This window comes from Dermochelys coriacea, chromosome 2, assembly GCF_009764565.3.
Source record: "Dermochelys coriacea isolate rDerCor1 chromosome 2, rDerCor1.pri.v4, whole genome shotgun sequence".
Lineage (NCBI taxonomy): Eukaryota > Metazoa > Chordata > Testudines > Dermochelyidae > Dermochelys > Dermochelys coriacea.
Window position 1 is genome coordinate 224798134 of NC_050069.1, and position 22313 is coordinate 224820446.

At 39.0% G+C, this 22313-nt stretch overlaps 1 protein-coding gene across 10 annotated transcripts in view; it reads right to left on the reverse strand.

The window, feature by feature from the left end:
* Nucleotides 1-22313, reverse strand: part of VPS50 (VPS50 subunit of EARP/GARPII complex) — a 185539-nt gene that overhangs the window by 141825 nt on the left and 21401 nt on the right. For 8 of the 10 annotated variants that reach the window (XM_038389581.2, XM_038389579.2, XM_038389583.2 and 5 more), the window contains 6 exons: nucleotides 15627-15749; nucleotides 14928-14999; nucleotides 8488-8541; nucleotides 3805-3875; nucleotides 3229-3346; nucleotides 3109-3144 (listed from right to left, as the gene is read on the reverse strand). In XM_038389581.2, coding sequence (XP_038245509.1) covers nucleotides 3109-3144; nucleotides 3229-3346; nucleotides 3805-3875; nucleotides 8488-8541; nucleotides 14928-14999; nucleotides 15627-15749 — 474 coding nt within the window. Of the gene's footprint in view, nucleotides 1-3108; nucleotides 3145-3228; nucleotides 3347-3804; nucleotides 3876-8487; nucleotides 8542-14603; nucleotides 14741-14927; nucleotides 15000-15626; nucleotides 15750-16111; nucleotides 16215-22313 lie in introns of all 10 variants that reach the window. The other 2 variants (XM_043509300.1, XM_043509301.1) reach the window with 2 other exon arrangements.

Below are 22313 nucleotides of genomic sequence, written 5' to 3' on the forward strand. Positions count from 1 at the left end.
AGAAGGACAGGATACTTTTAAGATCAGTATCCCAATCATCTTTTAAAAACTGCTATACTTAGATGAAGTAAGCTATTCAGTGCCATAGAGTAAATATATACATATAAGCAGTACTTTGACTGGAACCCTTAAAACATTATGGAATAAATTCAGAGGTGAGTCTAGAAGAAGTCTAAATTTATGCAATCTATTACGTTTTCCAGTCGTTGATCAGCTTAGACCAATTTACAGTGCTCTATGTGTCACCTCTAAATTTGGCCCACTAAGACTGATGGAATTCTAAAGTCATGCAATTCACATGCAAAATGGCCAGAATAGAAGGATGTAGCAACAAAAGCAAGTAAAAGTAGGTCCCAAACAACAAAACTAAAAGTAAATACTCCTCACATCTATTAAAACAATTTAGACTCCATTACTCCCACTTACTTGAGCCAGATACTCAAATGTTGTAAATTCATTGACTTAAATGTACCATTGACCAGCTGTGAATCTGGCCCACTTAAGTTTAAGTTACGCCATTTTACTCATGAATTTGGCCTTATGGGTCAGATTCAGAACTCTCCATGTATGCACAATTCCAAAGTTTATAACGAGTCTGAATATAGTTCTATATTTTCATGTTTCCTACACAGAGCCCTCAGATTTATTTTAAACCCACAAAATTCAGAAGCTGCAAACTCTTTTTTTTAAAATATAAACATGCAAATTCAGTAGACTGACACCCACTTCACTTATTAGGGTTTTTGCAAACGTTATACATTAAACACCATACATGAAAACATGCATGAGGAGATGCAAAACAAGAAAAACCACAAAGTATACGGTTCAAAGACACTGGTACAATGAAAAGGGGACAATCTAAGGAGAAAAGAACAGAACTGTCAAAAGCAATGGAACATTCCAATTCACAAATAAAATAATTCTGCCAAGTCACATGTGCACGTTGGATCATACCATAAGTCAGACAATGTTATATTATCAGTTCTTGCAATGCCACAAGGCAACAATCTCCAAGTTTGGGAGCAATACAGCATAGTCTTTCAAGGCTGACCTCTTTTAATAATGCTTATGAAATATCTTTTGCTCAAAACACTCTCCTTGAGCACCAGAGACGGTAACCTGATTCTATCACAGGTTTCAGAGTAGCAGCCGTGTTAGTCTGTATTCGCAAAAAGAAAAGGAGTACTTGTGGCACCTTAAGAGACTAACAAATTTATTTGAGCATAAGCTTTCGTGAGCTACAGCTCACGTCATCGGATGCATATTATCACAGTTATACTTGCTGGGCACATATCCTTGCATCCAGAGTAAAGAAAATCCAAGTAATTTGTTCTCACGGTATGCCAGGGTAATGAGTGCAAGACTTCGTATTTTGATAAATGAATTCCTTTCAAAGCTTCAGTGTCTGTACTAATGTTTACTGACATTTGTTGGGGACAGAAATTCCTCTCTTGGAATAAGAGGATTTAAAAAGTGCTCAGTGACTTTTCAGCAGGCCCAGGCAAGAATTTCAGATAGTTGATTCTTTACATTCCACACCTACTGTGAAAGTTTACTGAATAAAAATAAGGGGTTAATTCAAGCAGGAGCCAATGCAGGTACATGGAAAAGTGGACCATTGCTTCAGATACTCCAGTTAACCAATACATAAAAGGTAAATTGCCATTAGCTCTGAAGTTTTACCTCCACCCATATTGAGTTCAACAGCTTGTAAAAACTGGAGGGATAATCCAGGTGGGAAAAACTGAAACAAAGAACTTTGTGGGGGATAAAACAAATGGACCCTGAAGGAGAAGGGAGCGAAGGCAAAGACTGAAGGAGGCAAACTAAAGCCCAGTCCCCAGAGGCTGGTGTGTTTGCTTTGTTCCCACTGTTGAGATGAAATGATGTTTCGATTTAGGAAGGCTGTGTTGGGTCACTGTATTCACCACCAGTCACATCTCTAAAAGCAAAGACTTGCAGCTGCCAAACCCAGCCAGACCTGCTGAGCAATCATGGTTGTTACACAGAGTGCTCTACTCTGGGGACCCACTATGAGAGTCAGAGAACTGTAGAATTCTACTCCGAGACAGGTGAAGGTGCAAAACTGGTCACCTCACAGGGTGCACTCAGAAAAACCTGAGAGGGGACAAAGGCGCAGCTGGCCCGGCACTGCAGCACTTGCCTCTTTGCGACTGTCTCCTATTGCAATCCTCTCACCCACTCCATTCCACAAATGACACCCTCCTTTCATTTTCCACTCATCTAAACACTCCTCCATGATCTGAATGGAAGGCCCTCCCCAGCTCTGTTCACCGAGCCAGAACCTCTCCTCATTCAAATCCCTCCTGAACGCCCAATTTCTCCATGTTGCAAGTTAAACAATATAAAAAAAAGTAGCAAGTATAAGTAGCAAGTTAAACGATATAAAAAAAATTAATAGAACTCTCAAAACGTGCATACATCCTAGAACCTTGAGCTTCCTCACACTCTGCTGTGGGAGCAGAACTTACAGCAGCAAGGCTGTCCTACTATTCGGGGGCAGAGGGAAGGGGGTAAAAAACACAGCTGAATGTCACATAGTCAATCTATTCCTATCCATTGTGTGCTGACAGGCGCTTCTGTAGCGATCCTGTACTGTACATAATCTTGGGTAGTTACATGCTGATGTATTTTCCTTCGCCTGTACTAGAAATATCTGTTAACATGCAACCAGATAAACCTCACCCTTTTTTTGTCCTCCCAGTAAAAGCACATCATGCTTTAAGACACTGGGGTCAGAAAGGACAGACACATATAAACAAGACAGACCTAAGAGAACCCTTATTGTATTATTAGAGCCTCAACCCCTCAGATCCACACGTTTACAAGGCTCTGCCCATGCTCTCTCCAGTGGCAGAACTGGAGCCTTGAGCAGAATAGCAGGCATCTTCCAGTAGATTAGCAGTTAGTGCCCCATACACAGTATTTCTGACATTAAAAAGCAAAATTTCTGGTAAATCATTTTATTTGCCCCCTTTTTTTTTTAAATTGTCCTCTGTGTTAGGAAATAAGAGTGAAAGAAATAAAAAGGATGGAAACAAATGTATTCCCATCTACAATAACCATAATAGTTTGAAGTAAACTTACCTCCAACATTTCACTTAAACGTACATCAGTTCTTTGCTAAAAATTGACAGAAAAAAAAGCCATAAGAAAACTACATAATTAAGAAAAATATATTTTACCATTAAAAAAATCTGCACATACCAGTGTTTTTATTGTTCTCAGAGACTTCAGCAGTCCAATCAGCAACTGTCGTTTTCTTTGATTTGCAAGAAGTCCCAAACTAGCTTGAGTAAAACCTTCCTTTGCAACATTCAGGTGCCTGTAGAAGTTAACAATACACAGAATAGTCTTAGCGAATATGCAAAATAAAGAATTTTACAGCAAATAGTCTAACAGGTAGGTCTCAATGCACATTAGAAACACTGAATGGCCACCACTGCTAGTGAAATTCAGCAATTACAGTGACATCAAAGAGAAATTAGAAAGGTGCAGGTATCCTTTATCTGGAGTTTGTTTTTAGGTCAATGGTCCATTCCAATAGGAGGCAGAACTTTCAGTTCACACTTTGGACTTAAGTAGCGGAAGTGACTAGTAATTTTGCGTTAGTACCTACATCAAAAATAGGATATAATTCTAATAAAAGTAATCATTAGTTCATATTAAAGCAAATGAAGGGATTTCTTTTTGGTGGGGGGAGAGCAATTTTGTTTTTAAACCATTTTATTCCCTTTCAATCTCTGAACAGCAGACAAGTGTGTCACTAAGTATGTACCATACCTTCTTCCATTTGTGCAAATGACCGCAGCTAACTGAAGACCAGTTTGTAAAGATGTAACTCGTTCAAGTTCCTACAGAGAAGCAATATTTCAATTTACTCGTCCAAGAATTATGCATTTTGTGTAAAACAAATCAGATGCTCTCACCAATCTCAAAGTAATTTACATAAACCTATAATCTACTCCCACATTTCTCAAGATAAAATATATTTCAATCACCTAATCAGTAAAGGCCAAAGCACTGATGGCATAATGTATGTTAGAGTTTCCATAAAGGGAAATAAGACAGTTTAGAGATTCTGCAGAAACACTTTTACAGTCACCCTCAAAAAAACAAGCATTTTCAGAACAGATTTGGAATCCATTTTTACTGAAGTTGGAAACAACATAAAAATATTTTTGCTATATTTATATATTGCAACATTAGCACAAGAATTCTTATTGCCATTAATGGAATTCAGCCTAATGGAATTATAAAAGCTTCAGGCACACGCACAAAGTTTAATTTGCATTAATAAACCAGATATTGGCAAAGCAGGCAAATATGCTGTACACAATATTTTGTTTCACAATATTTGGGTATTCACAAGCAATTCAGTACATATCACTTTGCAATGACCCTTAATTGTGACCTGTTGAATTTAGGCTGTGACCTCTTCAGGGCAAGGAATGCAGCTTTAAAATTATTTTTTGAAATTCCTAAGATATTTTGGGGCTCTTAAATAATTATCAGGGATTTTAAACAGCTATTAGTTCCACTTTATTTGGCAATACATCATAGAAAGGTTTGCACACACCCTATATACAAGAAAAACTGAACATTTTAAAAATGTATATTGCACTTGTGACAGGGTGTGCACCAGACAAGGATTAACACCATGTTATGGGCAGAGGAAGTCCCGCCCCCGCCAGACCATGCTGGGCATACTCCAACTGCTGTTCCAGTATAAAAGGGAGCAGACTAGTTCAGTCTAGGCTGACCACCAAGGAGGAAGGATGCTTGGTGGAGGCTCCAAACCAGTAGCTGCTACAGCCACTGACTGCAGGAGACAGGGATCCCGAGAACCAGATAGGAGACCTGTTGCCTACAGCCAACCAACTGTAGTCGGAGTCCCAGGGAGCTGCCTGTGCCAAGGAGCAGAGACCCAGTCAACATACGGTCCACAGCTTCAGGAGACAGGGTAAGAAGCGGCCCCAGGTGGGGAGCAAAGTCAGCATGTTGCAGAAGGATCCCCACTGATTAGGTGGCAGGGAGGGCCCAGTACCCCAGCCATCATTTCCCCCCACCCCAGGAGGTTGCCCCTGACTCTGGCTCATTAGGCCGCAGAGTCCTGAATCCAAGGGCAGCCATATTAACTCTGGCCACTGAGCCACACAGTCTTGAGTCCAAGGACAGTCTGGTAAACTGTAACCGTGGTGACACCAAACCCATGATCTACCCCAAAGAGAGACAGGATGTGCATACACCACGACAGCTCTGTATTTCAAAATGTGTCAGGTACTTTCCAAACAAGAGAAGGGCATGGCCTCTATTTTAAAATTCTACAATACAAAATCTGATTTAATTTTAAAATCTGACCTGATCTAATTTACTAGTTAAATCCAGTTTAAAAATCTAGGTCATTCTAACACCATCTTCTGCTCAAAATAATCAAAGGTATACTATGGAAATGAGATATTATTGCATTCACAAAAACAGTTTTCTCTTTCCTTACTAAGGTCTTTGGTTTAGAAAAATCAGAAACTAGATTCTGGTTTGAGCAATGGCTTAAATTCTATTCAAAGATTGCTTCCCATTGTACCTAACAATCTCCCCTTTAAAAAAAAGCTTTGAATAGCTAAGGCTTTTGCAGGGGGTCATGACTTCCTTTTTCATGCAGAAATGCATTTAATAATAAATCTAATCTAATAATAGATGGCATTCAATTGAAATATTTCTGGCTGTCTGAATTCAGTAAAATTTATCCTTTGGACACACTCAGATTGCACAGATTAGGGACTGGGATGGAGTGCAGCTATTCGGTTCCTGGGGACAAAACCCTCAATCCAATACCCAGACTGAGAAGCGGGGCAGATGTATTCCTTTTCCTCAACCAGATATGGAGTGGCTCTGCAGTGCCACTTCAACGCAGAAGCTGCAACAGTCTTTTTTTTTTTGGGGGGGGGGGGGGGGTAAAAAGTACCCCTCTTCCAGGGGAGAGCACACCAGAGAATCTGCAGAATGAAAAATCCACTGGCCCAGTCTATTCCACATTAGTCCCCACAGGAAGTTCTCACAGAACAGGACCCTACTTTATACAGGGGATGCATACCACCTCTGTGACCTCCTCCCAACCATGCAGTGGAAATGCACTCACTTCCAGGGGAACCTGTGCAGGGTGAGGAAGCAAGGATAGGATTTTCTGCTAAATATGAGCTATTATCATGAAGTACGGAACACAATTATTAAATACATCCCAGTGAGTCAGTGGGAATGCAAGCACTTAGCCCCTCAGATAGGATTCTCTTGGACATTTGCAGGATAGGAGACTTATTTTAAAGTTTTAAAAGTCATGATATTGAATCCAGAGACAAAAATAGCCCGAGGAGCCCTAGCTATGCAGTTAACATGCTCAGACTTTTTAAAACAGGATTATTGACTAACACACAACTAAGGAGTTTTTAAAGTGCCTCTTATTGGCCTGATGGATTTTTAACCATCCCTTTGGAACCACTGAAGCACTGTGCACTCTTGTATAAATCCATACATAGTACTGTTTCAAGCCACACTAAAAGGCTGCTGTAATATGAAATTAATGCCTACTTGTAATGATGCATGTGCACACAATACCCCATTTGGTAATGCAGCCATTTTAAAATTAACAAGATATCAGAAGAACATTATGGAATTATGGGTGAGGAAGGGTTTGTAATAGTGAAACTGTTGTGTACAGAAAAAAAACAAGATACAAAACAGAAACTCCTTGCCAGAGTCTGCATCAATTGTCCATAAACAGCCTCTTTTTAAAAAAATCATTTTTTATTAAATGAAAATGCTTCTGTTTCGTATAAGGTGTCAGATGGGGATAAATTAGTAGTAGTTTTCCTTCACACATGTAATTATAGTTTCACTCTCTGGATTTAAACTTTGGGATGAAAAGACAATACTTGTCACTGTCAGATCGCCTACTCTTCCAGAGAAAAGTCAGGCTAAGGACATACCCCTGTGAGGATGGAGAAACTTTTAATGTTTCACTCTAGGATACTGATGGACCTACCTCATCTGACACTTCCAACTGACTATGGCCCTCAGCCTTTGAACATTCTGCCAGTGCTTCAGTGGAATACTATAACAATGTCTTATCAAGAAATATTGACAGGCTAGAATCTAAACACCCACTCTTTTTATGCCTTACCCATGAGTCACCACAGTTTACAGAAGCTTTGCATATGATGAAGCAACAAGGAAGAAAGCTGAAGCGTCAGCAGAAAAGGCAATACACTAACTCAAAGACTGCTGCCACAGAGAATGGGTTATTCTTACACTGGGGAGCAGAAGGTTGGTTGTCCTCTCCCTCAGCTTCAGCAAAACCTCATCCAGTGCAACTCTTCACAATGTGGATATTTCAATACTACTGTGATGGGGGAGGGGGGCCTCCTTAGAATCTACATTAGATTGGCAAAATGGTGAATCCAAGTTTTCTTGACTCTAATGGTCTAATTTGTTTCTTTGGGGAATCCTCACTTTGATTTGCGGAAAAGATGAACCAGTTCCTGGCTTACCTGACCAATCTCATGAGAGCACTATCAGAATAAGAGGGCATTAAAGCTATCATCTTTCTCTAGGGTTTAACCCCGCTTTGCTCATTGAAGTCTCTTGGAAGTGCCACGTCCAACCTACTTATCTGTTGGACACACTTCTCATGAGTTGGTAAAGACCAGTGGGAAGTTTGGAATTTGTTACTGATGAGGATGGTTAATGCCTTATTCATGGAAGAAGGTGCAAGCCATCACTTCAACATAAACAGCAGTGAGGCTCCTGCTCAAGCCCCCTCTGGCTGCTTCCTCATCTATAGCCTCCCATTTCTGGAGCATCTTATTAAGATGATGATGTTGGAGCAGCTCCTATGACATCTCAATCTTGTGTCCTTGATTCCTATCAGTCTTGTTTTAGACTTTAGTGTAACAATTTAGTTCCTACTGGCAATGGACACACCACACAATTACTTTTGGATTGTCAATTGGAAAGTCAATGCTAGATTTGTTGGATCTACAGGAAGCTTTTAAAACCACTGACCAAGTAGTTTGCTTCATCTTCAGAGGCTTGTTTAAGCTGATGGAATGCCCTTTCATTACATTCATTCCTTCCTTCCTTCCTTCCTTCCTCTGGTAATTAGTAGTAGCAGTATTCTTTGACAGGGCTTTTAACTGATTTTGCCATTTTTTAAAAAAATAGGGTTGATTTGGAATGGATTACTATATTGATTTAAGCATCTAAGCGCACTGATGATGGGTATCAACATGACTTAAGTAAAACAGCCACAGAATATAAGAATTTAAAAACTACACTCTCCCTCTGACAACATGTATGATCAACAATTGTGCCTGAAAAACAGATCAAGTTGAATTACAGTAACATTAGCTGGTGTGATTTAATAATTCACAGAAGGCATTTACAATATAAATACATCAGTTCATTATTTACCTTAACATATGCAGGCTGCTTTTCAAGAATCAAGTCTGCAACCTTTTTAGATACCTTGAAGGGGAAAATATTACATGTGAGGTATCTGGGAAGTATCCAATCTCTATGCTGAAAGATCTGCATTAAGAACTCTGAAGATTTCCGTTAATTCTTAACATTCTTAATCATTCATTGACTACATACATATGCCAAGAAAGAAGTAAACATTCTAAGATAATGACCACACTTCTCCTGCAAGTAAAAACTGGCGTATGTTTACAGCTCCCATTTGGGAATTAGTAGATGTTTTCAAATTAACCTTTTAGCTCTTTACCAGCTAAAGAGCACACTTGAGTAAAAATAGAAAAGATATGGAGCACTGGAGCCTGATATATTCTGTTTTCCATGTTGTTAGTGTGCAATTACAAATTAACCACCTACACTGGAGATTAAACAAACTACAAAAGAAACTTTCCTTTCATACAGCTACCATATTATTTATAATTTATGCTAGTTTATAATCATCCTGTGCATGGCAAAATCAACTCAAGTTTTCCGTTGGTGTGCAAAACAAGCATTTTAAATTATGTTTTGCACTGCTCTGAATTAAATCGTAAATGAAGGGCTATTCTAGTCTGAGAATTACACCCTATATTGAATTTAAAAAACAAACCTTTTCAGTGTACATACACATAAAAAAGGGTGAACAATGAAAAAAATACCAAATAAGCCATCAGTAATTTATGAAAATCATGTAACATTTCCAGGTTCAAAACAATTTTCTTCCAGCAAGGGTTAGGGATGTTTAAGGAGACACTGGCTCAGCACCTGAAATGAGGGAATGATTTATGTTGTTCTTATGCACTTCTCTCTAACCCTCCCAGAAGTGGGAATCCGAGGAGAGTCTGGCTGAAGCAGTCAACCAGCTCATCCATCTTGTTTGCTGAGGAGAAATGAAGATGAAGAGGTTATTTATGTGTAACAGGTTGCACACCTGCATTGTTAACCAGGATGTGAAGCTGAAACCCAGGTCAATCAGCATTTCCTGTGGCAATCCTCCAGTGACCATACCAGCTCAATCCCTATTCTTCTGAAGCACAACTAGTATAAGAACGACAATAAGAGTTTGGCAAGATGTCTTTAGTACCATCAACTGGCAACCTGGGCAAGCAGTGCAGGAGTGTCACGCATCTTTATGTATTTCCCCCCCACACACACACACAAAAATCAGTCCAACAGCCATAATACAGATATATGCTTCCTTGTTTGCCCTGCAGAATGCATGTCATGTGCCTGATAATGCAGTTCTCTTTTTTACAGGATTGGGGAATTACCAGTTTGTTCTTTATCTCTCCCAGTTTGTATCTGTGAAATGGAGAGCCCTCGGCAAAGGGTACCCTGTTCTTGGCAACAAAGTCTCATCTCAGACCTGACAAACTAACTGCACCAAACAAATGTCCTACAGGATATTTATCCATAAAGAGTAACTTGTAAGGTAACTACAGAAAGCTCAGAAATTGTCACGATTCATAATCATTGCAAGATGTACACAGGTAATACTTAAGGAATAACATATTTATGTTGAAAGTATGGTTTATGGACTTGCAGTAGAAATTAGACATCATGATGTAAGATATCTTGGTGATGACCCATTCAAGCAAGATAGAGTTATCACCCCTCCCTAGTCAACTGGCAAGGTAATTCAAGGTGCTTTTGTCTACTCTTGCCACATCCCAGAACAGTCAATGGAAAACCATCACAGGCAATTCCCAATGACCAAAAGCAGTTGGAGGTGACAAGGAACATAATAGCAGTCAGAAGATCACCCTGGCTATGAATAGAAACAAACAACTGTTTCAAGTACAAGAGTGTAGAGTGAAGCCACTATCCATTCATGGAGTAAATCCCTGAAGGAGGAGGTGGGGCTTTCATGGACCTTAATTATTGTGAAACCAGCCAGCTCTGCAACAGACCAAATTTTGAAGGGAAAGCCTATTTTATTATTTATTATTAGTCACAGAAAACATGACTATTGATACGTGTAAACCCAGGTTCAGGTTTCATTATTTTGTTTTGTGTTGTAACCCACCATTTCTATCACTTTCACTTCTAGTTAAATCTTAAGTCCTTAAATAACCTACTTTTGTTTTATTTTAAGGGCTCGCAAGTGCTACATGGTTTACAAGAGTGGTGGTTTATGACAAAACTTGGAACACTTCACCTCCAGGTGCAGAGGATCTGGAATTTTTGTGAATAGCCAATGTCAGGGGCTGGATATCACAGGGGAATGATTCAAAGGGACTTGGGAATTGAGGTGCACCTATTGTTAATCTGCCTGATGAAGGAAGGGCTGGCATAGCCAAGAGGAGAGCAATTGAGTGGCTGAAAGGGTAGTGCTGTTAGAGAGCAGACTCCCTGCCACCACAAAAAAAGACTCCCTCGCACTGGAAGCAGGAAGTAACAAGGGGGACTCACAGTACCATCATAGTAACTATCACTGCCTTGTACTTTCATTCAAAATGCAGAAACTGGGCAGCTAATAGAGGCAATATATTGTCTACAATTGCTATGACCCCCTTGTAAAAGGTGTCTGACGGAATCTCCCCAGATCAATCTGGATATGATTCTGTACGATCTCTGGGTCTTGAGTGTTGGCAATTGTCTCTTCTCTTCAGGTTCATTCTGGTGATGTACTTCCCCACCCACCTTAAAAAAAAAAAAAGTCCCTAGTTCCTCTGTGCAAGTCACTTTTTCTTGCCTATCCAGCCTCTCCCTCCCACCTATCCTTGCAGACACAGGTGCCGGCTTCCTCCTTTCCTCGGGGGTGCTTGGGCCCCATCCGACCTCTTCCTGCCGATTTCCACCCACTCCCCTGAGTGCACCCTGTCCCCGCTCCTCCCCCAGTGCCTCCTGCATGCCACGGAACAGCTGATCGTGGCAGGCAGGAGGCACTGGGAAGGAGTGGGAGGAGTTGATCGGCAGGGCTGCCGGTGGGTGGGAGGTGCTGGGGGGGAGAGGGGGAGCTGGCTGGCAGTGGGTGCACATATGCTTGCAGACCCTTGTTCTGAACCGATCCATTCCTTTAATCAGGAAAGATATACTGGTGCTATTCTATTGGTTCAGTTACCAAGAGTTTCATTCACCGATGTAACCACCACCGCATTAGTAGGGTCTGGGGGTGAAAGGAGTGTATTTCTTCCTCAGAATTTGTCTGTACTGCTAAAAACAGAAGACTTTTAATACCCATAGCTAGAGCAACTGTGACAAGCACCTGGCTCAGTCTGTGCTAGAGAGTCTACCCCCACCTCTCAAGCTTTTTGGTTTTTTAATATATTTGTTTATTTACTATTCAAGTTAAATATCTCTGCAGATTCAGCACTTACTTGCAATTGTTCTGTCATATGAAATACATTTAAGTTATCACCTTCTGTTCTCTTTTACATAAACATCCCATAAACAATAGCCATATATCCCAGGATTGTCCATCATCATCATTTATGCAACCATTCTACAAGTCAGCACTACTGACAACATTCAGTTGTCAGAAGGGAAAGCAAGGCCCAGTCACTCCACCGAATGACCATATAATTTCAAAGGCTGTGAATACCCGTAGTACAATACCTCCTATTTTAGGAGGTTAAATATTCTCACACACAGTCATCACAACTTCTTCTGATATCAATTGATTTAGTAATTTCATTAGGTAATTAGCATTTTATGCAAAGGCATCTTGTATAATACACTATTAAAAGTACAACTAAGCTAGCACAACTCTCGTTAATATCTTTTCACTTTAGAAGCCAGAAATACAATTCTGAACAATGGGACCGGCGACAATAGTCAATATAAAGAAATTGCAACACGGTCTGAAAAACAAGAATTAGTTCCGTTTTTCAAAAACAGAGCTGAATAAAGGACTACACTTTTCTGATGCCAACTGAAAATATGGCTACATATGGCACTTTACTAATTAAAATGAAAAGCAAACTGATGTGCAGATAAGACCCAACTTCCTGCTGTACAGATTAAAGATACATGTCCTAAAATGATACGATACAAACAGTAAAGAGCCCTGAGTGTGCTGGAATCCATATTACATAACAGAACAATTGCAAGTACATGCTGAATCTGAAAAGATATTTAAGATAAATCACTGAGCCCTGTTCCTCACAGAACCACCACATCAAGTAATTTAAGAAAACATGACCAAGATCAATTGTACAAAAGCATGTGGTGAAACCCAATGAAAAAATGGAATATCAAGCAATGTTTTATCATAATCAAGAGATCATTTTGTAATTAACAAGAAAGTCAATAGAGCATATGTTAAAGATTCAAATTCTAAAAGGAAAAAGCACCACTGCAAATGACTAATATACCTTTAAACTACTACTGTAATTATATATGTCAACTAGAGATATACACACTGAAATTAGGATCTACATTTATGGAAATGGTGATGTACATCCACCTTTTTAAAGGATGTATTTATTGGACGAGCTGTATTGTCAGTCAATATACTGAAATGACCTAGTCCTGTATGAGCAGTTTAAAAGTAGTCATAAATATAAAGGGAAGGGTAAGCACCTCTCTGTATACAGAATTATAAAATCCCTCCTGGCCAGAGGCAAAACCCTTTCACCTGTAAAGCGTTAAGAACCTAAGATAACCTCACTGGCATCTGACCAAAATGACCAATGAGGAGACAAGATACTTTCAAAGCTGGAGGGGGGGAAACAAAGGCTCTGTCTGTCTGTGTGATGCTTTTGCCAGGAACAGATCAGGAATGCTCTTCAGAACTCCTGAAGTTAGTAAGTAATCTAGCTAGAAATGCATTAGATTTCCTTTTGTTTAAGGGCTGGTAAAATACGCTGTGCTGAATGGAATGTATATTCCTGTTTTTGTGTCTTTTTGTAACTTAAGGTTTTGCCTAGAGGGATTCTCGGTGTTTTGAATCTGATTACCAACCATCCTGATTTTACAGAAGTGATCCTTTTACTTTTTCTTTAATTAAAATTCTTGATTGCTTTTTCATTGTTCTTAAGATCCAAGGGTTTGGGTCTGTGTTCACCTATGCAAATTGGTGAGGATTTTTAATCAAGCCTTCCCCAGGAAAGGGGGTGTAGAGCTTGGGGGGATATTTTGGAAGGAAGACGTCTCCAAGTGGGCTCTTTCCCTGTTCTTTGTTTAACACGCTTGGTGGTGGCAGCATAGGGTTCCTTTATTATGCACTGTGGTTGAGAAATCCTTTTAACTTATATGGTGTGGACAGTCAGCATTTGGCAGATAGAGACAACTGGTTCCCCCTCTATCAAGTCATCTCTCTGTCCTGAATGTTCTCCAGTAGATTTTCATGCTGTCATCAGATGTCCACTGCAAAACTTTTCTTCTTGGTGAAGAAAAAAAGAGCCCCGTTCCCTTTGGAATCTCATTCTTCTATCTCTTGAGGATGAAAAGACTGAAAAGTGATGGCAGATGTTTAACAGGTTGATACCTGTAGAACTTCAAAGCTAAGCTCTAAGAGAAGAAATCTTGAAGACACACAAGGTTGAAGGACTGAGGCTTTTTGTACTGTGAAGAGTCTAGTTACAGAATCAGTGTTTTTCTTCCTAATATTTCACTCATTTTAAAAACATGATTAAGCTTCCTATAGTAGTTTCACTAATGGCTATACTCCAATAAACTCCAAAAGTTACAGGAAGTTAATGCCTGATCTAATTACACATATTTAAAAGACCAATGAACCAATAATTAATATTTTGGTAGGAAATATATTCTAGAAGCTGTATAATGTATTGCAAGAAAATGTAACAAGTACCCTTGTGAGGTTATCCAACAGCTGCACTGATTTTTGCCCCATAATCATGAAAGGAAACTACTACCAATTCTCATATTTTATTTCTTTCATTCCATGACAATTGTGCACCAGCATTCACTAGAATACATACACACTGGGAAAGAATAAAATTTGGCAAGGTAAAAATATAGAAAACCACCAACTGCAAATATAAACAGCCAACAAGATAGCTATGCAGCAACATAATAGATTTGTATTTTGTTTAAGCTGTTTTTACATTACCAAAAGTTCCTCAAAAGAACAAAAAGATAAAACAGTTACAGTGTTGAGAGCAACATACATTTCCTTGTCTTTCAAAGTACTGGTAGACCTGAACATAGCCAATGAGGAAAGTCGATACTGCTGAAGAAAAAAGTGGTATACTGGTAAGACCTGAGGCCAAGTTGACCATCATATTTTACTGATCTTGATTTTCCACTATAAAAAAAAAAAAAACATAAAACTTAGTGCTGACTTAATTGGGTTAATACCTTTAAGGTTCCAAGATTATTTTCAGCCATGTCAAGATATCCTTAATAAATATAGGAAGAACTATTGGAGCTCAGAACATGCCAGTAGGATCAAGTTCTACACACTCAGCAAAGGAGGAAACAGTTTTACTTACAGCAGCTTGTTGTTGCTTTAATTTGTCTCTGTATTCTTCTATTTCTTGAAGACTAAGAACTGGAGGAAGCTTCTGTATGTAGAAGACAAAATTAAAACCAATGAAAAATGAATGTAGATGAAGTGTACATATAATTAAATGCATTTAGGAAACAATCTAATCTGCATTTAAAGTAAGGTAATAATAAACATTAAAAAGTCATAATTACATTCTGGTGAGTATCCAGTAATGGATAATCAAAATCTCAGAGCTTTTTCTTCTATTCAACAGATTATGTGTGCGTGTGCGCGTGCACACACACAGCAGAATCAACACGTAACATATTCTAATTTTGATTACTAACAAAATAAAGCCAAAAATACAGTTTTGCTGCCAAATCTAATCAATTTCCCAGTTTTGATTATTTGGGCCATTTCATAAACAATTTGATTTCTAAACTGTTTGGAAGCCCAATGGGCTGGATCAGATAGTCACTGAATTCAATGGGAAGATTCCCATTGATATCAATGGGCTTTGGATCAGGCCCTATACAACCACAGCATGACAGAGAAATCTTAATTCTGGGTTAAGGTAAAAGATAAGTAACACAAATATTGAAGTCAAGTTGAAAGGGTGAACACTGACTAAAATAAATGTCATCGATTAATATCTTTTAGAATATTGACTTGGGGAGGGGAGGGAAAGAGGAAGACTTCTTACCTCCAACTCATACTTCACAATATCAAAGGAATCATTGGAAAAATACACTTCTTCAATGCTGTTAATTATTTCTTGCTGGGCTTGAGGATCGGTTGGTTGCTCCCGGAGTTCTCTCAGCTCCTCCTTAACAAAAATATTGATTTTTAATAAATGTAAGTACATAGAAGGAACACTGCACTATCAAGACAACCTGCTTTCCAAAGCCATTATACAAATGTGAGAGCCTTGGGTACAAAACAGAAACAGCTGTATTTTTCAGTCTGTTCCAAATATTGGAAGTGGGAGACTATCCAAATAGCAGAAGTCATGCTATACTGCTGTGAATTGCCTAGTTATTGCTGTACCAATATATATTTTGTTCCTGAAACATGGTACAAATGTCTATGGGGTCATATCTTTCCCCAGGTGTTCACAGCACTTAAGGAAAACTCAAAATAAAGCAAAATAGATCAGAGACCTATCTTTCAGAAGTGCTGAGCACTCACCACTTCAACTGAAGTCACAAGGAACCAATAAAGTGCTCGGCACTACTTCAAATCATGTCAAAGTAGTTGAGTTTAAAGGCAAAGTTAACAAGCAGAGTCTTTCCTAAATAAATGATAGACATTCTCTGTTAAAATATTGTGATTATTTGTTATGTTCCTGAAAGAATCAGACAGGGTACAGTACAGCAGTCTATTTCTATTAACTAAATTGTTTCAGAATATTTCAAAGTGAATTAAATATATTTGAAAACTAAATAGAGAGCTTTGCCCACAAAGTTAGTTTTTCTAGTGTAAATAAGCTGAGGGAATATTTGCATAAAATATTCATTTCTTAGAAGTTAATGTATTAATTTCTTAGGAGGGAAAAATGACCAGAATTTTACGTTAGTGAGCTTCAAGCAAGTTAGAACATACACAGTAAAACCAGAAAAATGAGGACTTAAATCGGTGACCTCTCTCCACTACAGTCTGTCAAGTCAGCAACATATCTATTAGGTAGCAAATAACCATGCCACACAACACCAATCCCACTGGCCCCTGCTAATGTCAGGCAATATCTTAATTGTTAACGATAACTAAGATTCTGATAGATCTTTAAGGAAAAAAAGAGAGAGACAGACAGACATCCAACTTCTATCGCAAAGACAAATTGCCCATAACCCTCAGGCAATTAGACAGCTACATCAGACACTTAACTGACAGATTAAAAAAAAAAATCAGAGGACTCCAGAAATTTTGAATTGTGCTACCACCTTCTCAACAACTGTACCCAAAAAAGGTAGGTTAGGCAGGGAGAGGGTTAACAAGATCAGCCTCAAAGTGATGATATAGTAAGTGAAGTCCAAATGAACATTTTTGAGGTAAAATGGTATTTTGCCATCCCTTAAGGAAGTGTAAATCTTCAATACCACTGCTCCTTGCTAAAAAAGGCACACACAGACACACACGCCATGAAGTTGCAGTTTGGTGTTCCATTCAGCACATGTAGTGCCTCAGCAAGTGAATGACTAAAATTCAATTTTAGACAACTTGGCATTGGTCCCCTCCAGACATGAATCTGTACCATCAGAGCCTCAATCCAGTCCAACATTTAAAGTAAAGTTAGAAAAGCCTTAAGGGAACAATACTCTATTTTGCTTCAGATGGATGACAGTATGGCAGCCCAAATCTACCAAGTACTTCAACCTGCAATATTTCCACTCTGCAGAAGCTAAATAAAAAACCTCATTTGTCTCCACAACCACCACAGCACAGGAATTTAAACAGTCTCTCTGAAGACAGACAAAATTTAGGAGGTATTTTGTTAATAACCATAAACAAATCCTATCATCCCCACCAGGTCAGCAACAGAGTGGTCCACGGGCTGAGCAGTACAATCCCTAATGATCCATGTCTGGAGGGGACCAATGCCAAGTTGTCTCAAAATGAATTTCAGCTATGTTCACCTCACCCATGCTGAAGTACTATCTGTGCAGGATGGAACACCAAACTGCAATCCCATGGCTTGACAAGTACAATGAAATTACATTTATCTGCAGCTTCAGATGGAGGCTATATTAAAATAAAACTGGTGGCTTGAAAAAAAAATTGCGGGAGGTGAGAGTTCTTCTGAACAAAGAAGAAAATAGTCACTACTTGGCTCTCAGCAATACGAAAAAATGTGGGAGTTTTTTGTTTAACTTTTTATATAGGCAAAGTTACAATAAAAACATTGATATACTACATCATACATTAATATTAATCTGATCCTGAATATATAATAATAAGTAAAGAACCTGGCTAGAAAAACTTTTTTTAATCTACTATTTTATTTTGGAGAGTAGCTTTGGCCCAACCCTTTACAACTTCAGACATCTACACACAGTCAACACGAAGAAATTTAGGCTGAACTAAGATAATATTCAGTAAATACAATTAACCATTTTCATCATTTTTGATATAAACCCATCAAATTCTATGCAGTTACAGAGGATGAATCTGACCTCCTGAGTACATTTTAGTTATAAAGAGTGATCTTAGCCTCAAACATTGAGAAACTGAACTAATTCCCACTCATTAATTTTGGCATGTTTCACTGTAACACTAGCTAGGAGGACTTGAGCTGACTTACAGTTTCACTCAAACTATGCTCAGACAGCAAATCAAAGATTTCAGTAGAGGTTTGCTCCTTTAATCCAAAACCCTTAGTAGTTTTGTTTTTTTCCAGGGGCAAGGGAGACACTTTTTTTATTATTTTTTGTTGTTGTTTATTGGAGGGGGTTTTCCTCTCCACAACACAAAAAACTCCCACAAATCTCTAAAACAAAAGAATCATTTCGACTCATCCAACAGCACGCAACATTCCAGCTTGTAAATTTAGGACTAGACAGTCTAACCACTAGTGTATTATTTGATCAGTCCAACTCTCATAATTCACATTTATAACAGCTACAACATTTAAATGCTTTTCTTTATAAAGGAAATAGACCAGGTCAAAAACTATGTCTGACTTCTTTTTGTGAAAAGAACAAATCTGAAGTCAATAAGTTGTCCACAGCCAGCCGGGCGGTTTAATAGTAGCACACTCTATCATTAGGACATTAAAATTAAAGAGTCATTCAATCCTTTACTCCCCAGAGCAGTAGGGGGTTGGACATGATATTAGAATCTCTCATGGAAAGTTTCTCCCACTGCCTCAATGGGTTGCAATAGGTCACAGAATGTACCTAAACTTTCCCTGGGTTCACTGTAAGGGACTTGTAATTAGCATGGGGGATCCTGTCCCAGAGGTTGTTCCTGTTAGAGGGGTAAAAGACAGAAACATTTCTTAGAAGGGAGGAGTATCAGGCTTGCCTTTCACAAAAAGCCAAAATACCACCCTGGGTCAAGGCTCCATAGTATAGGAACACTTCACAAGTGGAGTTGTCCCAGGCTATGTACTAACTCAGCACATCTACTGAATGCCCCAGACCAAAGTGCCCAACTTTATAATCGGGGATAGCCTTATTAGTCTGTATCCACAAAAACAACAAAAAGTCCGGTGGCATTGTTGTTTCAACTTTATAATCCACCCCAATTGGCTCAAAAGTCCCCTGACATAGTAGGGTGGTTGCATGACCACAATTCCACCAGCAGGGGGCCACAGTCTTTGTTCCACTGGGAAGAGACATCAGATTTTAGGCAGTAAATCTGATCCAGGATTTTTCATCTACCAGTGGCAGTGTTTTACAAACTTAAATCCCTATAAATCCTTAAAAGTCATCACAAAACACAATCAAAATCTCTACAAAAAGAATCCCAATGATAAATAAATATAATGGGAAGATAAAGAGCCTTTATACACAATCAGTTTTAATAGGCTCACTAAATAGTCTCTAGCTCCCCATATTATTCAAAATAATGTAAATTCATACTTTACATATAAAACAAGAGAGACCCCAAAAAGCAGCACACTGAACATAAGAATGGCCATACTGGGTCGGACCAATGGTCCATATAGCCCAGTAGACTGTCTTCCAATAGTGGCCAACTGCTTTTCTGGAAAAATAGAAAGAGCAAAGAGGGTATCATAACAGCATGAAGTCAGTGACCCATCTGTACTAACATTTTTCACAATGTAAGAAAAATAAACCAACAGTAATTGCTTGCTCTGATATTTTGAAAAGAAATGGAATTTCAAGCTTCTTGAGTTGAAGAGATTTAATAGTGCTTCTGGTGAGACGTGCTGCTCAAGAGTTAAAGTAATAAAATAGAAGGACCACATGATTACATGAAATAGGTTATATCACTGCGTGCAGTAATTTTTTCATCATCTTATTTTCAGAAGTAAACAGTCTCTTTGAAAATGTTCTTTCAACCCCAGCTGTTGTGATTGACTATGTTTAGGTGCCATCTGGTGGAAAACCTGTGAAACTGTAGTTCAAAAGAAAAGGAGTACTTGTGGCACCTTAGAGACTAACAAATTTATTAGAGCATCAGCTTTCGTGAGCTACAGCTCACTTCATCGGATGCATTTGGTGGAAAAAACAGAGGAGAGATTTATATACACACACACAGAGAACATGAAACAATGGGTTTATCATACACACTGTAAGGAGAGTGATCACTTAAGATAAGTCATCACCAACAGCAGGGGGGGGAAGGAGGAAAACCTTTCATGGTGACAAGCAGGTAGGCTAATTCCAGCAGTTAACAAGAATATCAGAGGAACAGTGGGGGGTGGGGTGGGAGGGAGAAATACCATGGGGAAATAGTTTTGCTTTGTGTAATGACTCATCCATTCCCAGTCTCTATTCAAGCCTAAGTTAATTGTATCCAGTTTGCAAATTAATTCCAATTCAGCAGTCTCTCGTTGGAGTCTGTTTTTGAAGCTTTTTTGTTGAAGTATAGCCACTCTTAGGTCTGTGATCGAGTGACCAGAGAGATTGAAGTGTTCTCCAACTGGTTTTTGAATGTTATAATTCTTGACGTCTGATTAGTGTCCATTCATTCTTTTACGTAGAGACTGTCCAGTTTGGCCAATGTACATGGCAGAGGGGCATTGCTGGCACATGATGGCATATATCACATTGGTAGATGCGCAGGTGAACGAGCCTCTGATAGTGTGGCTGATGTGATTAGGCCCTATGATGGTATCCCCTGAATAGATATGTGGACAGAGTTGGCAACGGGCTTTGTTGCAAGGATAGGTTCCTGGGTTAGTGGTTCTGTTGTGTGGTGTGTGGTTGCTGGAGAGTATTTGCTTCAGATTGGGGGGCTGTCTGTAAGCAAGGACTGGCCTGTCTCCCAAGATCTGTGAGAGTGATGGGTCATCCTTCAGGATAGGTTGTAGATCCTTGATGATGCGTTGGAGAGGTTTTAGATGGGGGCTGAAGGTGATGGCTAGTGGCGTTCTGTTATTTTCTTTGTTGGGCCTGTCCTGTAGTAGGTGACTTCTGGGTACTCTTCTGGCTCTGTCAATCTGTTTCTTCACTTCAGCAGGTGGGTATTGTAGTTGTAGGAATGCATGATAGAGATCTTGTAGGTGTTTGTCTCTGTCTGAGGGGTTGGAGCAAATGCGGTTATATCGTAGCGCTTGGCTGTAGACAATGGATCGAGTGGTATGATCTGGATGAAAGCTAGAGGCATGTAGGTAGGAATAGCGGTCAGTAGGTTTCCGATATGTATACGTATATATATGTATATGTACATATATGTATACATATATATATGTATATGTACATATATGTATATGTGTATATATATATATATATATATATATATATATATATATGTAGTTCAAAAGGGAATGTTGCTTTTAATATATGTTTACCTAAGAAAGCTTAGTTCAGGGACAATTTTCACAAAGCCCTACTTTTCACCCAGATTTCTAGTGGGCTTGATGGATGCATGATGAGGTTGAGAATCTAGCCAAGATCACAGTGACTAAAGAACAAACATTTTGGTGGTCTGAAATAAGCCATGGTCATCAGTGGATAGTAATCTTAATATGCAAGTATATACATACACTGGGCAGTGGAGCAGCAAGAAAGATGTTTAATGGACTGGATGGTACAATGAATTGGTAATTGGATATCAAGCCTGTTACGTCTAGATCATTAGCTTGAATCCAACCCATAAAAAAACAAGATCAATTTTATGTCTGAAGAGCGCTGTACAAAAATCATCATCTTACAGCTTTTTAATGGCTTATACGAAATGACTTTTCGTCTCAATCCCATTCCCAATGAACATGTACGCATAGCATCATACATCTCTACCAAATTTTGCATTCTTGTTGGCTCTCTCAGCTAAGTGGCAAGAACTGAATGAGCACAACAATTAGTTACCCTCTCACCGATAGAAGAAGGTCCCCCGCAAGTCAGGTTTAAGGCATGTTGATATGGATGGGCCTATTCTGTCTATATAGCACTGGTCCTGGGGATAACTGAAGGATTTCACTTAGCCATAACTGAAAATCCAGCACTAAATTAACACCAAAAAAAACCCACAAACCATGAAATTCCCCACCTCTAGAGAAGCAAGCAGTACTGGGGTTGTTTTCATTGACCTTATTGACTGGTTGTGGAATAGATTTGGATGTTAAGGGGAGATTGGCTGCATGTCGCTTCTATGCATAAAAGAAAGGAGGAGGGGGATGTCTGTATTTAAAAGGTTATTTAAAAATGAACCACTTTGATCAGTCCCAACTTTTGAGCTCACCAACGAGGTTTTTGTTGCCTGA